This window comes from Ylistrum balloti, unplaced genomic scaffold (genome assembly GCF_031769215.1).
Source record: "Ylistrum balloti isolate Yb309-2 unplaced genomic scaffold, AGI_CSIRO_Ybal_v1 Utg372018, whole genome shotgun sequence".
NCBI classification, from domain to species: Eukaryota; Metazoa; Mollusca; class Bivalvia; order Pectinida; family Pectinidae; genus Ylistrum; species Ylistrum balloti.
The window spans coordinates 29,145-47,868 of NW_026782979.1; the positions used below are offsets into that span (position 1 = coordinate 29,145).

General features: G+C 41.6%; 3 protein-coding genes across 3 annotated transcripts; all 3 read right to left on the bottom strand.

Annotated features, from left to right (window-relative positions):
- Window positions 1–233: 233 nt before the first annotated feature.
- Window positions 234–1,718, bottom strand: LOC132564157 (mu-like prophage FluMu tail sheath protein). The gene has a single exon (XM_060228835.1). It carries the CDS (start codon window positions 1,716–1,718, stop codon window positions 234–236), a length of 1,485 nt encoding a protein of 494 aa, XP_060084818.1.
- Window positions 1,719–11,116: 9,398 nt separating this feature from the next.
- LOC132564158 (mu-like prophage FluMu protein gp29) lies at window positions 11,117–12,670 on the bottom strand. The gene has a single exon (XM_060228836.1). It carries the CDS (start codon window positions 12,668–12,670, stop codon window positions 11,117–11,119), a length of 1,554 nt encoding a protein of 517 aa, XP_060084819.1.
- Window positions 12,671–12,714: 44 nt separating this feature from the next.
- LOC132564161 (mu-like prophage FluMu protein gp28) lies at window positions 12,715–14,085 on the bottom strand. Its single transcript, XM_060228837.1, has one exon. The coding sequence runs from the start codon at window positions 14,083–14,085 to the stop codon at window positions 12,715–12,717; it is 1,371 nt and encodes a 456-aa protein (XP_060084820.1).
- Window positions 14,086–18,724: the final 4,639 nt, after the last annotated feature.

The following is an 18,724-nucleotide window of genomic DNA, read 5'->3' on the forward strand; positions in this document are numbered from 1 at the left end:
TTGAACCGTTGCTCCTGTAAAATCGAAGTCTGCTATGTCATCGCCAATACCATGCAAGAAGACCCCCTCAACGTAAGGCGTTGACGGTGTCTCAAAATAATCACTACGACCATTTGCAAGCTGAACCGCTTGACGATTTTTAAAGCCAGGATTAAATCGGGCTGCAGGTTCAGAGTTAATAAAAATTCCATCTCTTTTTATCTCTATGGTTCCTGTTAACATCATCTACCTCACTAGCGTTTAAAAAGATTAAGAACACGCAATTGCTCAAAGCGGTTCATTAAGTCTGGTTGAATCACACTATCTAACGTATTTGCACCAGGTCTTGTGACTTCTTTAACAAACTTATCTGCTGTTTCGATCCAGCCACGTCGCTCAAACTGATCTGCAAGCTGCATCCATTCAGCAGTCGCAAGCTCCGCTGTCATAACCGGTACACCAGGATCATAATTACGACCAGACTCGCCTAACAGATAACGTGGATACTTGGTTCTGAAATGGACACGAGAGGCATAATTAATCGCCATTAATGTTTTAAGTGTTTGACGATCTAAAAATGCCTCATCTGGTGAACCAACACTATTTACCCTGTAGGTTGTAATTGTTTTTTGAATACGTAACGTGCCTGCGACAACGGTTGTACTTGAGACACCGCTATGTAGCATTGAATTTCTATCAGCATCAGATAATTGATCTTCTGTTGCGGCTGCAACAATACCTTCTAAGGGTAATCCCTCAAGACTTCGTGCTGGGTGTGGTTCACTAACATCGACACAAGCTAGAGATACTGCTGCTAGATACGCTGATGATGGGGATTTACCAATACCAACAACACTTAAAAACTCACTATTTCGCGTTAAGCCAAAGGTTGTCATATCACCAACCGTACCAGAGACAGCAGAAAATAGATGTACCTCTTTCTGAACTAAAGCGTCCCAGCTTTCACGCGCAAAGGTCTCTAATGCAGTTAGATTTGAACTATCACGATACGGAGCAACAAGATCGGTTAACCAAAGTTCACCTAGATTATCTAGGACGGTACTAACATCAGGGTTACCAGAGCCATCGGTTTGCCTGCTAACTGTTGGCTCTTTAATACCAGCAGCAAAGCGCTCCCCTTGGTTTAAATTAAATTTAATGGTCAGGTCATTGCCAACTCCACCTTTATGTCTGCACGTAAGCACTGCAACATTCGCATTGCTGCCATCAACAGCTGCTGCAAACAACAAGTCCTCATCGGCACTGACTGCCGCAACAAAGGCAGCGATCACATCATCTTGGTCATCACCATTATCAATAGTAAATTCAATAACACCTTGTTTTTGTACCCCTAGCCAATGATAGTCAATATAAGCACGTGCAATTCGTGATTCTGTGGCGGTGCTGGCAGGTAGCGTTACATGATAGACAGCCTGCACACCATTGCTGTCATCATCGAGCGGTAATAAAAATAAAGGTGTCTCCGGTGTAATACGACGTGCTAACTTAGCCATCTTGGCAAGCATTGAGCCACGTCCTGCTTTCGTTTCAATCTCAGCATCAGAAAAGACACGTACTGGTGTATTTGCTGCTGCATCGCCATCGTTCAGTTTTTGACCAAGAATGCCAATCGCGCGGGGAATCTCTGCGGTAGCTCCAGAGGTAGCCTGTGAGCCATCAACTTCAATGTAGCCACCAGGAACACGCCAGTTACTAGGTATTTGGGTAAAGGTTGCCATTTCTTAGTTATCCTCTCTAGGTTCTTGGTTAGACATTGCTTCCAAAATAGCATCGCGATCCTTAGCTGAGACAGGAAAGCCTGCTAATTTACTTAAGGCACCGACATCTGGTTTACCTGCTTTTGTAAAATGATCAGGATCGTTAGGATCTAATTGTTTGATTGCTTGAACAATACGCTCTTCTCGCTCACAATTAGAACACAGAAGCTCGCAGTCACCATCGGAAACCCGCTGTCGCCAAAAACGGTTATTTGGCTTTGTCTCACCTTCAGGATGTAGCGGACGACCGGTAACAGGATCAGATATGGTTTTACCTTTAACAGGTACAAGAAAAAGTTTTGTTGTCATTTATGCTTCCATTTCGCAATGATTTATTTGAAATATCGTTTCAATTTCTTCTTGTGACGGGAGCTGGCTCTTGCATGAGTTTTCTATGTAATCGGCAATATCATCTCTGCCAGCCTCTCGATACCGATTAATCAATGCCACAGCCTCTTCTGATCGTGATGGATTCATTTATGCTTCCTCGTCTGTTTCAAGCTGTATCGTTTGCGACACACTTCGTGTGTCTTGATCATCATTTACTAACGTCTCTTGATTTAATGTTGCAAAATTGGATAAGTCTGTAACCGTCTCTCTAGTAATACAGGCTGGTACTGCAAATGTCGCCAAATAAACAGAGACACCAAAATGCTCTAAACTTGGATCGTATAAGTTATCTATCACCTCACAGCTAAGTGTGCCTATCTGTGGGACTGTTTGTTGATGTAGTATTGCTACTGCTGTTTCAATAATTTCATAAGCACCAACCTCTAGTGCTGCACCGCGGGTTCTGCCACGAATACCTGTTGCATGTCCTGCAACAGCAAAAACACCAAAACGTAAATTTAAAACAGCCGCATGCGTTGCTGGTTGTTTTTCTTTTGCTTCTAAAAACGCAATCGAGGCCGCTGGTGTTTTATTAGAAATTGTTCTGAGTGTGTTTTGATCCCAGTTGCCTGGCCCAATATCAAGATCACGTAACTTATCACCAAGATCATGATCTTTAATCTGTTGCAGCATAAAATCTTCTACAGTTGCAATAACACCACTCATAACGAGCCACCAAACTGACTTAATGTCTTCTCATCAAACGCCTCTTTAGGCTTCGAAAAAGCAACATCATCTGTTGCAATCTGTACAGGTGCCTCTTGTGCATCAAGACCAATACTGTCTTTACCATCACCGATACGTTCTAAATGATGGATTGCATCTTTGTACTCACGTTCTACTTTCTCTGGTGCTACCCGATCATGTAGATAATAAAACGCAATTCGACAAGCCAGTGCTGTTAAAATCGTAGGAATATCAGTAAGAGGTAGCTGATAACGTTTACCTAGTTTGGCATTAATGAGATCACGTGCATCACCAATTGCTGTATCAACACGACCGGTCTCCTCTAACTGCTCAATCTCAGAGATACCGTAACGATCAACAAGATCCTGGCGACTGCAATAAGACATTAGTCGTTATTTTCTCCGCTTGCTTGCTGTGCTTCTAGAACTTTCCAAGCATCATCACGCTGTTTTGCACTGACTTCAAAACCAAGAACATCTGTTAAGGCACTCACATTAGGTTTACCTGACCGTGTAAAATGATCAGTATTTTTAGCATCTAGCTCTTTAATTGCTTCAATAATCTTTGCTTGTACTTCTTCGTCTGTAAGCGGAAGCCTAACTTGTTTTGTCTCTTCCACTTCTTCAAAGAGGTGTTTCTGTGATACTGCCATCTCAATGTCAGCACCTATTAACTCAACGGTATCACCTTGTTTGTAGGTTTTTCCGTCTAAAATGACGGTGCCACATAAGATTAAAAATAATTTTGGTTCCATAATTTAAATCTCTTTTCTAAAAAAGCGGTACGGTGGCGAAAAGAAGCCCCATCTTAAGGCAAAAAAACCACCGCACCGCCGACCCCGATCAATACTTTGTTTATGGCGCGGTTGGTGTAACAATAATATGTCCAAGTTCGAAATTAAGTAACTGCTTCTGGTTACGACCTACCTTAATCTCAACACCACCCTCTAGTCCCATATCTGATTCACGTCGACCAACAAACCAAGGCTTCCACTGCACGGTCGTACCAAAAGTAGCACGGTGGTTTTTTAATTTTGAACGATCATCTCGTGTAAAGAAGACAATCGCATTACCCCATAGCTTTTGGAGATCAACAGCTTGACCACGTTTAGCAGCGTTGTAATTGACATTGCCAATATGGATTCGATTTAACTCAAAGATATCAATAAAGGCTTGACGTGCTGCAATACCAGAATCGCCGCTATTGCCAAGAATAGCTTTAATAATTTTTGGATGTGTTCGTACTTTAGACCAGACTTTGCGACCCATAACCACATCTGTGTACTTAGTCCTGGCACCAGCTAGGGTTTCTTCAAATAACACAACAGGATCAGAGCCAGCATCTTCTAAGCGACTACCTTCGGCTAGTGTTGTGATACGGTGGTTTTGGTAGCGAGCTGGATCAAATACTTTTTTAACAAGAGACTGTTCTTCCGAGAGACGTATAAGATCAGTAAGCTCTTCTACCATTTCAGCTTCTAGGTCTCGACCTTGCTTTTGAGCTTCCTCAAGATCGCTATAAGGAATCTTACCAATTAAACCGCCTGGCTCTGTCGAGTCACTCTTTTCTTCACTTTCTCGTACATGCTCATTGGCGGTTCCAAGACGACTTAAGGTCGTATCAATAATCGTAATACCTTGACCTTCTGGTAGCTTTTGATATTTAAACCCTTCTCGTAGCGTTTGCTGTACGGGTGCTATTTCTTCACCGATAAATTCGTCGTTTGTATACGCTTCAGCAATCGATAGTCGATCTTCGTCGCGCGCAAATGGTCTACCTGACATGGTTATATCTCCCTTAAGATTTCATTAAGTTTAAAGTTTGCTTGGTGCAACAAACACCTGAATAATATCGCCAGCAACGCCTGCAACTTCTGCGTAACCGATAATGTAATTACCAGCACTAGCTACAATGGCTTTACCTTCTGCATCTGCTGTTAGCGGATCACCAATGGCAATCGTGCCACCTGCTATAACATCAGGTGTACGGTCTCGCATGACATCCACAACCTCAGTATCCGCTGCGCCTAACTGACCAGACAGACCAATTAGCGGTGCGGTTGCAGCGGTTGCTTGTGCTACGGTTTCATCACTGCTGCCATAGGTTAAAATACGGTAAGCTTCAATGGCTTGATCTGCGCGTTTACTGTCAATAAATCCTGTTTTTGTTCCCATGAGGTTTCTCCTAGATCGTAATAAACGTTATGACGTTTGTGTTGCTTCGCGCTTTAACTGACCATGTGCTTCTGCAAAGCTTAAATGTCTGCCAGAACTTCGTGCTTCATCGACACGTTGCTTAATTGCTTGCGGGCTAACACGTACTGTTTCTTCGGTAACACCATGATCGTCGCCACTTACTTCACTAAATTGAATGTTTTTAGGTAGTGACTTCATAAACTGCATCAACTGTTTTCGTTGTGTGGTTTTAACAGCACCATCACCTTCACCAAATTCAAGAGTTTGAGCTTCATCATCCGGAAGAGCCGCAAGAAGATGAGACATGCCTTGAGCTTGACTTGGTGTTAACTTGCCTTCACCAACTAACTCTTCACAAAACATCGTTGCTCGCTCTAGGGCTAGTTGTTGTTCTTTTTGTGTAAGTAGCTTTTCTCGCTCTGCAAATGCTGTCTGTTTTTTAGCAAGTTCAGCTTGCTGTTTTTCTAAAGCTTGTTTTTCTTCTTCTGTCACAACGTCCTCCGCTTGTGTTGGATTTGTGTTTTCTTTGATTGTTGATTTTTCTTCTGAAAATGTTGTGATTGTATCTGACGCTGACTGAGCTACTGCTTCCTGAATGTAGTTTGCTTCGTAGCTAGGAATAACCCTGTCTGCATCCTCTCTACCAAACTTTTCAATCATCCATTCCCGCAAGTCTCTAAGTATTCTTGCTATGGGACGTAATGGCTCTGCAAATTGCATCTCAACACACAGCAGGTCTTGACCATCATCTGCAAATTGAATCTCTTGCCCTGCGTTTAGACCTTTAATAGCTGGTGGCTGCGCACCAAGAAATCCGACGTGTCTTAAATAAAGTGTTCCAGGTGTTGGATTTAGAGGATGCTGCTCGTCATAGAAAGCAGCAGATATCTTTTTGAATTTTCCTTGATTAACAAGTTCTGCAAAGGCAGGATCTACTTGTTTCACCTCTGCGGTGACGTTACCGTCAGAATCTACTTCTAAAGAATCAATCCAGCCCCAGGCAGGAGCATCTGTTTCAGGATGCCCAACAACAACAGGTGCTTCATGTACATTTGTATCGTAAGCCTCGATCATGCTACGTACACGATCTTGACTAAAAGAAAGTTGCTGACCGTTAATTGATGTGTGGGTACCGGTCTTAAATATTTCGATTATTTTTTTATCTGCTTTTTTTGGCAACAGATGACCTCGTTGTTTTGAAGTTACGAGGTCAGTATCTAATCTTTACAACCTAATTGTTATAAAAAATGTAGAAGAAAGGTGGAGGTAACTTTGGATGATTGTGAAAATAAGACAAAACTGTTTTATGATGCTTCAATCTCTACTGAGAAGAATGCGTAAAATTTTAGCGCCTAGGAGGTAATAGAGTTATGACTGAACAAGAAGAAACAACTATTGTTCTCAATAAAGAAAATGCTATCAATCTCTATCAGCAAGGCTGGGAGCAATGGAATGCATGGGTTGAAGACAATCCTAACGCTTATGTTGATTTCTCCGGTGCTAATTTTTCCAGGCGCATAGGTGGAAGCGGAGTAGATGGGCCAGACTTTAGATGCTATCGGTTTCCAAGAGGCGGCGTCAATTTCGATGGCGTAATGTTTCATCAGGCAAATTTCAATAGAGTCAAGTTTGATGGAGACGTAAGTTTTATTAACGCCGAGCTTAGTGATAGTGATGATTTTACTGATGTAACATTTAGCAGCAATGTTGATTTTCGTGGAGCCAAATTTACTGACAATACTAAGTTTCGTGCTTCAAGGTTTTACGGAGACGTAAATTTTACTAACGCTGTGTTTGGCAATAACATTAACTTTACTGACGCAATTTTTAGCGGCGAGGCCGTATTCAATAGAACCAGATTTAGAGGCCAGGCAACTTTCTCTAGAGCTACGCTCAATGGTAAGGCAAACTTCTTTGAAGCCACATTCGAAGACAGGGTAAGCTTTGAAGATACCAGGTTCGGCAGTGAGGCAAACTTCAATTACGTTACGTTTGGCAATAGTGTCGAATTTAGTGATGCAGCATTTGATAGTCATGCCTTGTTTCTAGGAACCAGATTTAATGGCGAAGCCCAACTAGATATGGTCACTTTTGGTGGTAACGTATATTTTGATAAAGCCAAATTTACTAATGATGTTTATTTTTCTTCATCTAATTTTAGAGAAACCGTTAGTTTTGAGTATGTTAATTTTGGTGGCGATACTTTTTTTGAGCATCTCGAACATGTTGACAAAATTCGAAACTTATCTTTTCGTGGCTCTTCCTTTGAAAAAAGTTTCAATATTGCTGCAGGAGATACCTTCAATTGCATCATCGATCTACGACATACAAGGATTAATCATCCAGTTTTACTAACAGATATACGTTGCAAGCTCCAGTTAGAAGAAAAACCAGAAAAATATTTACAATTCTTTGAGACCAAGAAAGCCAAAGACACTAACGATATCGCTCGCGCACGCCGCTTAAAAAAACTTGCCGAAGAAAATAGAGATCATCAACGAGCCCTAGAGTACAAAGTAATGGAGATGAAGGCTGCACGCATACACGAGACACGAGGTGGATATCTATTATTAGAGCGACTATTTGAGATCCTAAGCAATTATGGACGTAGCGTCTGGCGACCACTTATTAGCTTAGTCGTTACCTGGTTTGTCTTTGGTGTAATCTACGCCTACCTCAGTGCAGTAAGCATATGCAGCCTTGTTCTTTCAGATCTTTTTTCAGTAATTCTCTTTTCTGCTGGGCAACTATTTGCTTTCATTCCTAGTAAACGCGATGCACTATCAGCAGCAGCAACGTCTTTATTTGCCGATAATCTGCCTCAGTGGATCTATTTACTAACATTTACACAAAGCATCTTGGCAGTAATCTTATTATTCCTATTGGGTCTTGGATTACGCAATAGATTTAGACTATAAAATAGCCAGTGCATCAAAATTAACACCTACTCACAAAACAATGAAATAGGCTCCAATATTAAGAACCCCTAAATGAAAACTTACTATTACTCATTTAGGGGCTTTGCTTCCCTAATATAGGTTTCAATACGTTCCTTAAAAAATTCAAAAACTGGATCAGTAAAACGAATACATAAAATAGATAATAAAGTTTCACTAGCTACATACCCATGCCAAACTAAACCAGCAAATGCCTCACTTAAAAAGCTAGACGCATACCCACAAACACCGTCGCCAATAATAACTTCAAGCTTCTCGCCTTCCTTAAGCTCTGATAGTACAGGACGCAATATATCTTCTCGTAAAGCTTCTCCACTAAAATCACCATCAGTTCTGTATCTTCCTGCTGGCACAGTCGAAAATTCTTTACCTATATTAATAACAGCCATTTCTTAATCTTTCCTAGCATTTACCATCTTAAGCAAAGCTGCATAGCCAGCTATATCAACTAAATTATCCTCTTGATGCTGATAGCTTTCTCGTACCATCTTTAACGCAATCATACACTGAATAACATCTGCACTTTTTACCTCAGCTCCAAGAATTACACTCCACATTGAAGCAACACGAGCAAAGCTTTCAGCTGGATCTCCATAAGACTGCTGACGCTCTCCGGTAACAATTGCTTTGGCTTGATCAAGAATATTCGAGACCTCAGACACGTAATCTACCTTGCGCATGCTTATTAACAATACCCAGAACCTCTTGTTTATCCTTGCGACCAATGCCTAAAAATTGACGTTTTGGTAGCTTTCTTTTCTTAAATCCAAGCTGTTGTACTCCTGCATAAATAAGATTTGTACCTTGCACTAAACCACGAGAGCTAGCACGGTAGATAATACTAGTCCTTAATCTTCTAGATTCCGTTAAGATTTTAGGATGACGCTTGCGAGCTTTCGTTTTTATATGGAGCTTTGCCCAAGGTCGCTCTTGTGGATCTTTCTCCTGACGAAATCGTCTCTCTACCGCCTCATCTAAATATTCACCAATATCAATTGCGACTGGCTTTAGGTTTTGACCCAAGTTATGTAATTTAGTTAAACCTTTAATAATCTGGTTATCCCGAACAATAAGACGTGCGCCTGCCATGTTACTGATCTCGCTTCCAAATCAGATGGCCTAGTCGATAGTCAGATAACGCACTTAAACTAGATCCTGTCACCTCAAACCCTGTCAAGAAGTTCTGGCTAACGGAAGCTGTAATGGCTTTTACTTGCTCTGCTCCGTCTACCGAAATAGTTTTAATATAGTGCTTGTAAAGATAGACTTTACCTGTCTGTTGATCTTGCAGAAAACCTACCCAGATTTCATTTGGATCTTCTAACACCTCTGGCAAAAATGAAAACCACCGCTCACGACCTCCCGCACGCTTGATATCTTCTGCAAAATAATCAGCTAGAGCGTGGGTTATCGTTACAAGCTCACCGCGTGGATCTCTGAAGGTCTTTGCTTGCCTCCCAATAACACGACCCAAGTTTCGCCTAATACTGGCAGGATCACTAGCAGCAGGCAGCAGCTGGGCTCTTGCTGCATCTATGGGTACTGGGCCTAATTCTAAGCTTTTGGCAGTCTCTACCTGACCGCGCTTTTTCAAGCGTTTGCTCTCAATAGTTTTACTGCCTGTAGCACTACTGTCTGCTCTGTCGATTAGACGTTTATTGACAGAGCGTCCCCAGTGAGCTTCGCCAACATTATAATTCCAGCCTGGACCAATACCGTTCGGGATACGCTGTGTCTTGCCTGTTCTGGGGTTTTTCCAAGTATAGCTACCATCTTGTGGACGCTTTGATACTTTAATCTTGCGTCGTTTTAAATCACGATCCCCCAACGCCCGCACACGACAGGTGCAGCCCCAATCATTAGGGCCATAATGACTCTGCCACCATGGATCATCTGCTGGTAGCACCGTACCGTCCCAAGCTAGGTGATGTGGTCTTGGATTTGCACTATCGCCATGGACATATTCCCAATATGGTCTACTTTTAAGAGTATCGGGATCTGTTAACTGTTTGTAGCGGCCAGCAGCGTACGATGTTGTGATATTTGTTTGATAGATCACTCTTGTGCGCCAGCCACGATTGCCTCTATAGCTCCAGCCATGACGTTTAACAATCGTATCAAAATCTTTACGAAAGGTTTCTAACGTTGTGCCTTGTGACAAGGCTTTATCGATTGCTTGCTGAAAGTCAGCTAATAGCTCATCTCGCATTGCCCCTGCAATGGTAAACGCTCTAGCGTGAGCACCGCGCCAAATCTCATCATAGGTTTTTGTCGGAATACGTACCTTGCCACGGTAAAACGAAATCGCCTCATCAAAAGGTAAATCGACAGGGTCGACAGTCACAGCTTAAGCAGCCTTAAGAATTAAAACTTGCTTTAATTTATTTTTCTTACCGCTGCCACGATTACCAATACCCATAGGTGTCGTAACTTCGACAAACTGGCAGTCCTGATACAGTTCCCGAATAAATGGATCATCGTCGTAACTCACAATAAAGCTACCCTGCAATCTTAAAACAGCATCCCTTAACGCAATATGCTCTTCTTTGCTAAAAGCATAGTCGTATTGCAGACCTTTTATATAGGGCGGATCAAGAAAAAAAAACGCGCCATCATAGTCATATTTCTTTAAAACCTCTTGCCAAGGTAAGTTTTCAATTGTTACACGATCAAATCGCTCATATACGCGACGAAGTACTTTTTGCTTTTCCTGTCTGGAGCTACAACCTTGTTTTTTGCTGATGCCAAAATGACTGCCTTGCCCACCAAAAGACATCTGGTTACATAAATAAAAACGGGCAGCTTGTTGAATATCTGTTAAACCAGGACGCTCTAGATACTCTAAAAATTCTTGACGACTATGGGGTACTAGATCTATTTCATCTATGAGGGCTTCGTAATGATATTTCAAACATCTAAAAAAGGTAACCAGATGATTATTGATGTCGTTATAGATTTCAACTTTTGAAGGTTCTTTTTTAATTAAGACAGACGCACCGCCACCAAACACCTCTACATAGGTATGGTGTTCTGGCATTAGAGCACTTATCTGTTTAAATAGTAATGCCTTGCCACCTGGCCACCGAATGGGTGAACGCAGTGTTTTCATGTTTGGCAGTTTATGTCCCATTCAATTGCCCTCTAGTACATCGACTTGACCTTTAAGCTCTGCCGCAACGAGAGCTCTCTGAATGATGGCAGCCTGTCTTGAAATATCTAAATCAGGATAGAGATTAATAAGTTGATCGCGCAGCTCTTCTGGTGACGTTGCTTGACTAACAAGGTCGCGTACCTGATCAATCATTCCATCTAGTACTTGACTGGTTGCCTCATCTAAATGATCTGTCATTACTTCTTCGTCTGTCTGCTCTTCTGCCTCCCCAAACGCCGCTGGCACGGAGCCATCCGCTGGCGCGGGGCTACTACCCGATGGAGCGTTATCGTTATTAGCTCCGGATTGCCTGCTAGCAGCAGGTAGCCCTACGCCTACCGCCGCCACGCCAGTGACCCCTGCGCTAGCAGGCACACTAGTGACTCGTTTGAGAAAACCGTCACCGTAGGTTTGTTGAACGTATTCTTCGGTTAAATCAAACCCCATCTGATACAACTTAATATCACGTTCAGCTCTTTTGTTTAAATCTTCATTCTCTTCCGGTACACGTTTAATAATCGGTACCTTGGCACCTGGATAATTCCATGCTGTAAGCCAATTTACAAAACTATCTCGTGCGCTAGCATTTAACATGTCCGCAGCAAACTGAATAACATCGTCTCGTACTTCTTTATGGGTTTCCGATTGCGATTTGCTGCTACCATCATCTGTGGTCATTGTCTGAGACAAATAAACTTTAGAAATAGCAGCATCCATACGATCATAGATCTGTTCATAGCCACCTTTGCCACCGCGCGTAGCTTCTAACAACTCAACCTGAACACTATCTGGAATAATAACCGCACTACTTGTACCAATAGCTTTTAGAGCTTCTAGTAACTTCTGTTTGTCTTTGGTGCCATCTTGACCACGATTATATTTACCAAGGGTTGTGGGTTTACCAAATTTCTCTAAAAAGATAGACCAAAACTTAATATCTTGTCGTTTAAAAAAGACTGGCCAATAAGCATAATGAGCTAGCCCTAAACCGTAAGGATTGCTGTCATGGTCTGCACCAAAAGAAAAGACCCAAAACTTATAATCAGGCATTAACTCACCGCTAGGATGCTTTCTTGTCAGTCTGACCAAATTACCGTCATTGCGAAAGCGAAACTGGCTACGATCACGAACCCGGATATCTTCTAAGGTAATAAAACGACCATCCCGCCCCCACAAACATTCTGCTACCGAATACCCGTAATGCTCACCATAGAGCATTTTACTTGTATGATCATCAAAATTAAGATTATTGAGGACATCTTCAATAAAATCACAAGCAGCTTTATCTTGTTTACGATCACCACCAGGCTCACACACAACACGCCAAGAGACAACCGCACTACGTCGTTGCTGAAAACAGCTGTTTACCTGATCATCACGTAAAATTTCTGTATAGATTTTAAGGTTACCGCCACCACGCTGTTTAATAATCTCGTCTTGATAGGACATAAGTTGCCCAAGAAGAGCTGGTGTTGAGTCATGGCTATCATGGGTTGCGGTTACTTCTTCAAAAACAGGTTTTGTAATCCTCATTGCAAGCCTCTTGCAGTGTTATTTAAATCTTGTTTCAAGCTCATTTAAAAGCCATATAAATCTTGACCATTATGGACAACACCAAATCCGATATCTTCATGGATATGCCCAACATCTTGAATATCTTCTGCGTATTGGTTGCGATCATCTGTAGCTGCAAACTCTACAGGGCCGCCAGCTTGACTAGCTGCGTAAATAGATAGAAACAGAGCCCAAGCACGATCGGCATGCCCTGAGCTATCAGATTCTGCAACAAATTTTGGTGCGCCTGTTTGTGTTGTGGTCTTTTTTAATTTATGAAGATCAGTACGTAGTTTAGGCTGACCTGCGGGAATCCTAAGTCTACGATCCTCAAAGCATTCTTTACCAACTGTTGCCAGCATGTACTTATTGCTATTACTAAAGAGAACACCTTCGGTTACGTATTCACCGTATCTACGTATAGCATCTTCAACAGGTTTCTCACCAAGACCTGTCTGATCCATTGCTAGACGTACAACCTTATATTTATTCATTAATTCATCAAGAACCGCGTCTTGCTCTGCAAAGGGAGCCCGTTTTAAAACACGAACCTCCCGTGTCCATAAAACATCACCGACAAGCTCTAAGACCCAGGCAACCCACAGGTCATTGCGTACCGCAATGTCATTACCGATAAAACATGGGTTGCCTTGATACGTTTCTGGAATACCAGCAGCCTCATCTTCAACAGAAGAGATTAAGTCATAAGGTAGCCACGCGCTAGCCTCATCTAGCCATTTACATTCAAATTCTTGAGCCCAAGCGTCTTCGTCACCAATTGCTTCTCTTAGTTCTTCAATATTACGATCTAAGCCATCTTCAACTGCTTGATAGATGTTGACAAGATGCTTCGACCAACGACCGCTTTTATCGGTCATCAGCTCATAGAATTTGTTATCTTTTCCGTTAGGGGTGCTCGTAACACGAAGCTTAAAGCCTTTAGAGATGACAGGAAAAAGTGCTTGCCATATTTTTCTACTGTCTTGATGAAAGGCGAACTCATCTAAAAAGACATTCGCACTAAACCCACGTGCAGTATCAGGATTAGCAGGCAGTGCAGTAATTTTACTACCGCCAGGCAGATCCACCTCTAGTGCACGGTAGCTGCCACCACTGCCAGCCCAGTCATACTCTAGTGCTTCAAAGGCTACCTGATAGGCTCTACAGTGCTTTTTAATACCTTCGTTTATTGCTTCACGCGCTTGACGCTCACCTCGCGACAAAATAACCCAACGCTCACGCTTGCCAGCAACCATTGCGTCTAGACAATTATCAACAATGCCTAACGTTGTGATGAATGTTTTACCTGTCTGTCTGGCAAACATCGCAATCTTAAAGCGACTGTCATCTTCAAGCCAGCGGCGTTGATAGCCATACAGCTTAATAGCACCCATTAGCTATAGACCTGGTCACGGATATAGACTAATTGCTCTGGTGTCAGCCCAAGTGCTTTGGCTTTATTGTCTTGTTCTAGATTTTTAAAACATTTCTCAACCCGCCTGCGTTCTTCTACCTGCCACTTGTTTTGCATGACATCAGCTTTAGCTAAGCGCGATACCGCAGTCGTAACAGCTGCTATGGCTTTTGTGTTTGTTGGATCAACTTCTATCTCTTCAAAAAGATCAAATAGAATTAATTGTGTTTCTCGAATTAGAGCCTTAGTAATGGCACCATCGTCATCATTGGTTGCCCGCACAACTGCTTGTGCTTTATCAGTTACAAGCTTTAGTCGTTCTAGCTTCTTTTCAAACTTCTGTGAATAGCGACCTAGTGATGATTTACTAATTGCAAGCTCAATGCCTTCTTCTTCAAGACGATCATTAATTAACTCAACAATCTGATGATGGTTACCAAAACCGCGAGCAATTAATTCATCATTTAATAGGTCACGTACTTCACTTGGTAGTCTGGCAATTTTACTACGAACTCCCATGTTAGTCCTCGATCCTTGCTAGTCCTGCAGGTGGCTCTTTGTCGCCTTCTATAACCTGAAAGCCATAAGCTGTTAAATCTACATCTATGTCAGTTCGTGTCTTTGTTGTTTCGACAACTTTTACTTTTTCTAAAAAATCAACCGCAACCTTAACTTGATCTAGGGTTACATCTTCGTCCTCTTCTGCAACAGCCCATTTAATGATTTTTAAGCTTGTGCCAGCTGGTTGTGTTGCATAAACAACTTTTAAAACGCGCCATCTTAGTATTTTGTTTTTAAGATTATTGACAACCATCTAAGGTGCTCCTCGCATTGCTGCTATTTTTTGATCTTGTTCTGAGACTCTATCTTTTAAACCAGAAATGCGATCATGCATTTTCTGATTATCTTTTTTGACTTCTTCGCGACTTGCTGTTGTTTTTTCAATGCCTCGCAGCCGCAATTCGTTATCTTCCTGCTGTTTTTCTACTTGCGTAAATCGTTGATCAAATAAACGATAAACACCTTCAATCTCTTTTAAAACAACTGCATTGCGCTCTTTTCCAGCTTGCACTTGAGCTGCAAACATTTTGGCGATTCGCTCTTCGAATGCTTTTTCTCTACGTGAAATATAGGTAATGACAGTCGCGCAGATCGTAGCAACGCCACTAATCAGCGCAACAACGATCTCGGTTGATATCTCAAAACCGCCTTGATCAGCAGCAAAAGCAAGGCCACCGACTAAAAAAACAAAACAGCCCACAACCAGACAAACAGTAGGCGATAGTAATCTACAAGTTAAATGTTCTAGTTTAAAAGTCACCGATACCCCCATAACTCTTTATTTAATTTCTCAATATGTCCGATACACATCTCTTCACTTAGTGCCTCGGCACGTAAATAGATCCTTGCAGTTGCTACATCCGTAACCTCTGGTGTACTCCAGGTTGGCAGTTGTGGAAACGGTATAAATGATGGGGGATCGCAAGGAATAGCAACTGGTGTAATTCGAGGTTGTTTGTAACTACAGCCACCAAGCAGAAGCGATACACAAACAAGTACCAGTAAAATAGCGATCGCAAGCGTAGTAGTAGGTGGCTCTTGTGGATCTGTATAACTCATGGAAGATCAATACCACTAATACGATTGCCTATGATTAGACTCCTGCGTCTGCGCCAGGCAATAGCTTCAATACAATCTTTAGGAATTACTTCTTTTTCAATTTCAATGATACGTTCAATGATCTTTTTTTCTATTTTGGGTATTTCAGCGCGAGCTTGCTCTATCTTTTGTTTCTGCTCTTTTGCTTTAACTTGCCAGGTAGCAATTTGTGTTTGCTGCAGATGTACTTCTTGATTGAGTAATTCTAGCTCTTTAGCGGTGATACGTACCTTAAGCCAAAAACCGCCCACAATAACAACCAAAACAAGCGCGATCGTGCGCCATGGGTTTTTGGTTATAAACTTCATTGCAAGCCCTAATCCAGCAAAAGCACCCATCAAGATTTTTCCGTAAGGGCAATACCTTGACTGGTGATGGATGCTAAACAGACATTAACAATTGCAATAACTGCAATAATTCGAGCTGATACCTGTGACTCTAATCCAAAAATTGCAGCTGAACACCAATTTCTTCTAATATAGCTGGCAGTGTTAATAGCGTATTAAAAATGATGGTTTTAGATTTATAAGGCTGCTTACTTACCTTTTCCATTCTTGATTTACCTTGTCGACGTAATGTTGATTTTTAAATAATCCGTTTTTATAACGGCTAGGGGAGCCTTGATTATAGGCAGAGATAACACCGTCAAAACCGTCTTCTTCAAAGAATCGCCTCTTTAGATGTCGCAAATGACGACAGCCATATAAAACACCTAGCAATGGATCGCTACACAGAGCTGTAAAGTAGGGGTTAGAAAAACCGTATTCACGCGCTACAGCACCCATAACTTGCATCAGTCCCCAACTTGTTTTCTGTCCCCAAAACTCTGTAGATCTAGATGCACCATGTGGGCAGGGGAAGTCACGAGGTGGGTACATAGCTCGCTGTTTATGTGGTTCTAATTCTCTAAAGGGGTGTCTTGTTTTACAATCAACAAGCCAAGGATAGGGAGGCTCAACCCGAACAGCATTTGGATCACCAGAAGACTCAATCAAACAAATAGCAACGACTAGTCCTGCTGGTAGGTTAAATCCATTTTCATTAAGGAAAGGTGTTATAAGCTCAAGAAGCTCAGTTTTTGACAGAAATGCCCGTTTCATGGGCTTTAGCGTACCCCCCTACCCTAGAGGGGGGTATTAAAAAAGTAGAATAATTGCCTTTTTTAGGGTTAAGAAAACAGAAATTAAACAATGCTTTGATTGAGCATATATCAATTTTCCATATTTCCATAGCTACTAAAATAACAAAAACGAGTTTACCCAAAGGGAAAAGCGAGCAATAAGAAATTGTCCAAAACAGAACAAACGAAAACCAATCTTGCCTTCAAGGCTCTTCTTTATCCGGGTAATATCATAACAAAGAAATGGGTGAAACTGCCGCCAACAATTATTGCGTCTGGCGTGTATCGCTCTTCTCTCTGAATATATAAGAAAACCTTCATCAATTAAAAATATCTTTCCTGTGTCATTGCAAATTGTCTAGCTTCTGGATCTCCATAATCGGAAATAATAAAGAATTCTTTTGCCTGAAATCGATTAATAAGCTCTCGTATAGATAACCCAAGATCAGAATCAAAACGTCGACCTGGCGATCCAATATTAATATTTGGATTATGAACATTAACCGTACCAGTATTGGCGATATTTAAATCCAATACTTTTGCTGAGAAATGTCTTTATTTTTTTATCCTGGACGCCAGCTGGCCAAAGCCACATCACAACAACCGCACCAACAAGAACAGCAATGACAACATTATCTATATAGGGCCAACTTGCCCATTCAGGATCATAGAAATCATTAATTTGCCATGTAAACTGCATATTTGTGGTTATCTCTTGTGGATTATTCTTTGCCAATAAAACGCTTTCTGCGGAAACAATACAGGAGGCAGTAACTTTAACTTTTTGTGTAACATTTTGCATGTAGCCATGATATCAACCCCTGAAATTAGAAGACTTTCAATTGCCATATGCTATACCTTTCAATCAGAACAATTTCTGTTGGCGCAATTTAGCTTCTTTGCCAATAAAACGCTTTCTGCTGATATCCATAAGCTTATAGATATATTGCTCTTCAACGTCGTAACGAAGTGCCAATTCTGCATGATTGTCACCAGTAAACTCTTCGTAAATCTTTAGATCTCGCATAGCAGCATCATAAGAAATACCTTTAGGTAGATAAAACTGAATACCACCCCAGCTCTTACGTAAAACATCAGCAATTCGTACAGTCTGCTCTTGAGCTTCTTCTTTAGACATAGAAGACACTTTCATGACAAACTCAGTCACATACTCAACCAAATCACGCCAAAATTCAGGATAATCATTTACTGGCGGCTGTTGTGTCACTACTTACGCTCTTCTATAAGCTTTGCGGCTAAAAAACCAACACGGGCAGCCTGCTCTAAAAACCAGACAAGATCAGGCTGAGAAGCCTTTAAACCTGTATCTGACGACACTCTTGACATCAATCTAGATAAGGCTTGTGCATATTCAAGTAAATCAACCTGACTGTCTTCATTAAGACTTACATCATCAGCTAGTATCTCTTGGTATTGTTTAGATAGATTCATGTAGCTTTTCCTTTTCTTTGCAACGCATCTGGTGAATGGTCATCTGACCAACAAGTGTATGCAGTACACCTTTTGGACAAAATTGGATATCGCTATATCCATGGTTTTTGACAAGTGGTTGTAAATAATTCCAACCCAGTCCTAGATCAGCAAGAATGGCATCTAGCTTATTAATTAAATTCTGCTTATCAGAGGTCACATTCATGGGTTTTCCGTATTTGTTTGTGTATGGTCTCCCCCTACCACCCCCCTGGAGGGGGTCACGTCGTTTTGTCGGTGTTTTTAATGCGCCTTGATGTCGTAAGTGCTGTATTACTTTATCTAGCTCTGACAGCGTCAAGAGAGCCGAAGAGCTTTTTCCTGTTTTTGAGATCAACATGTCCTCATA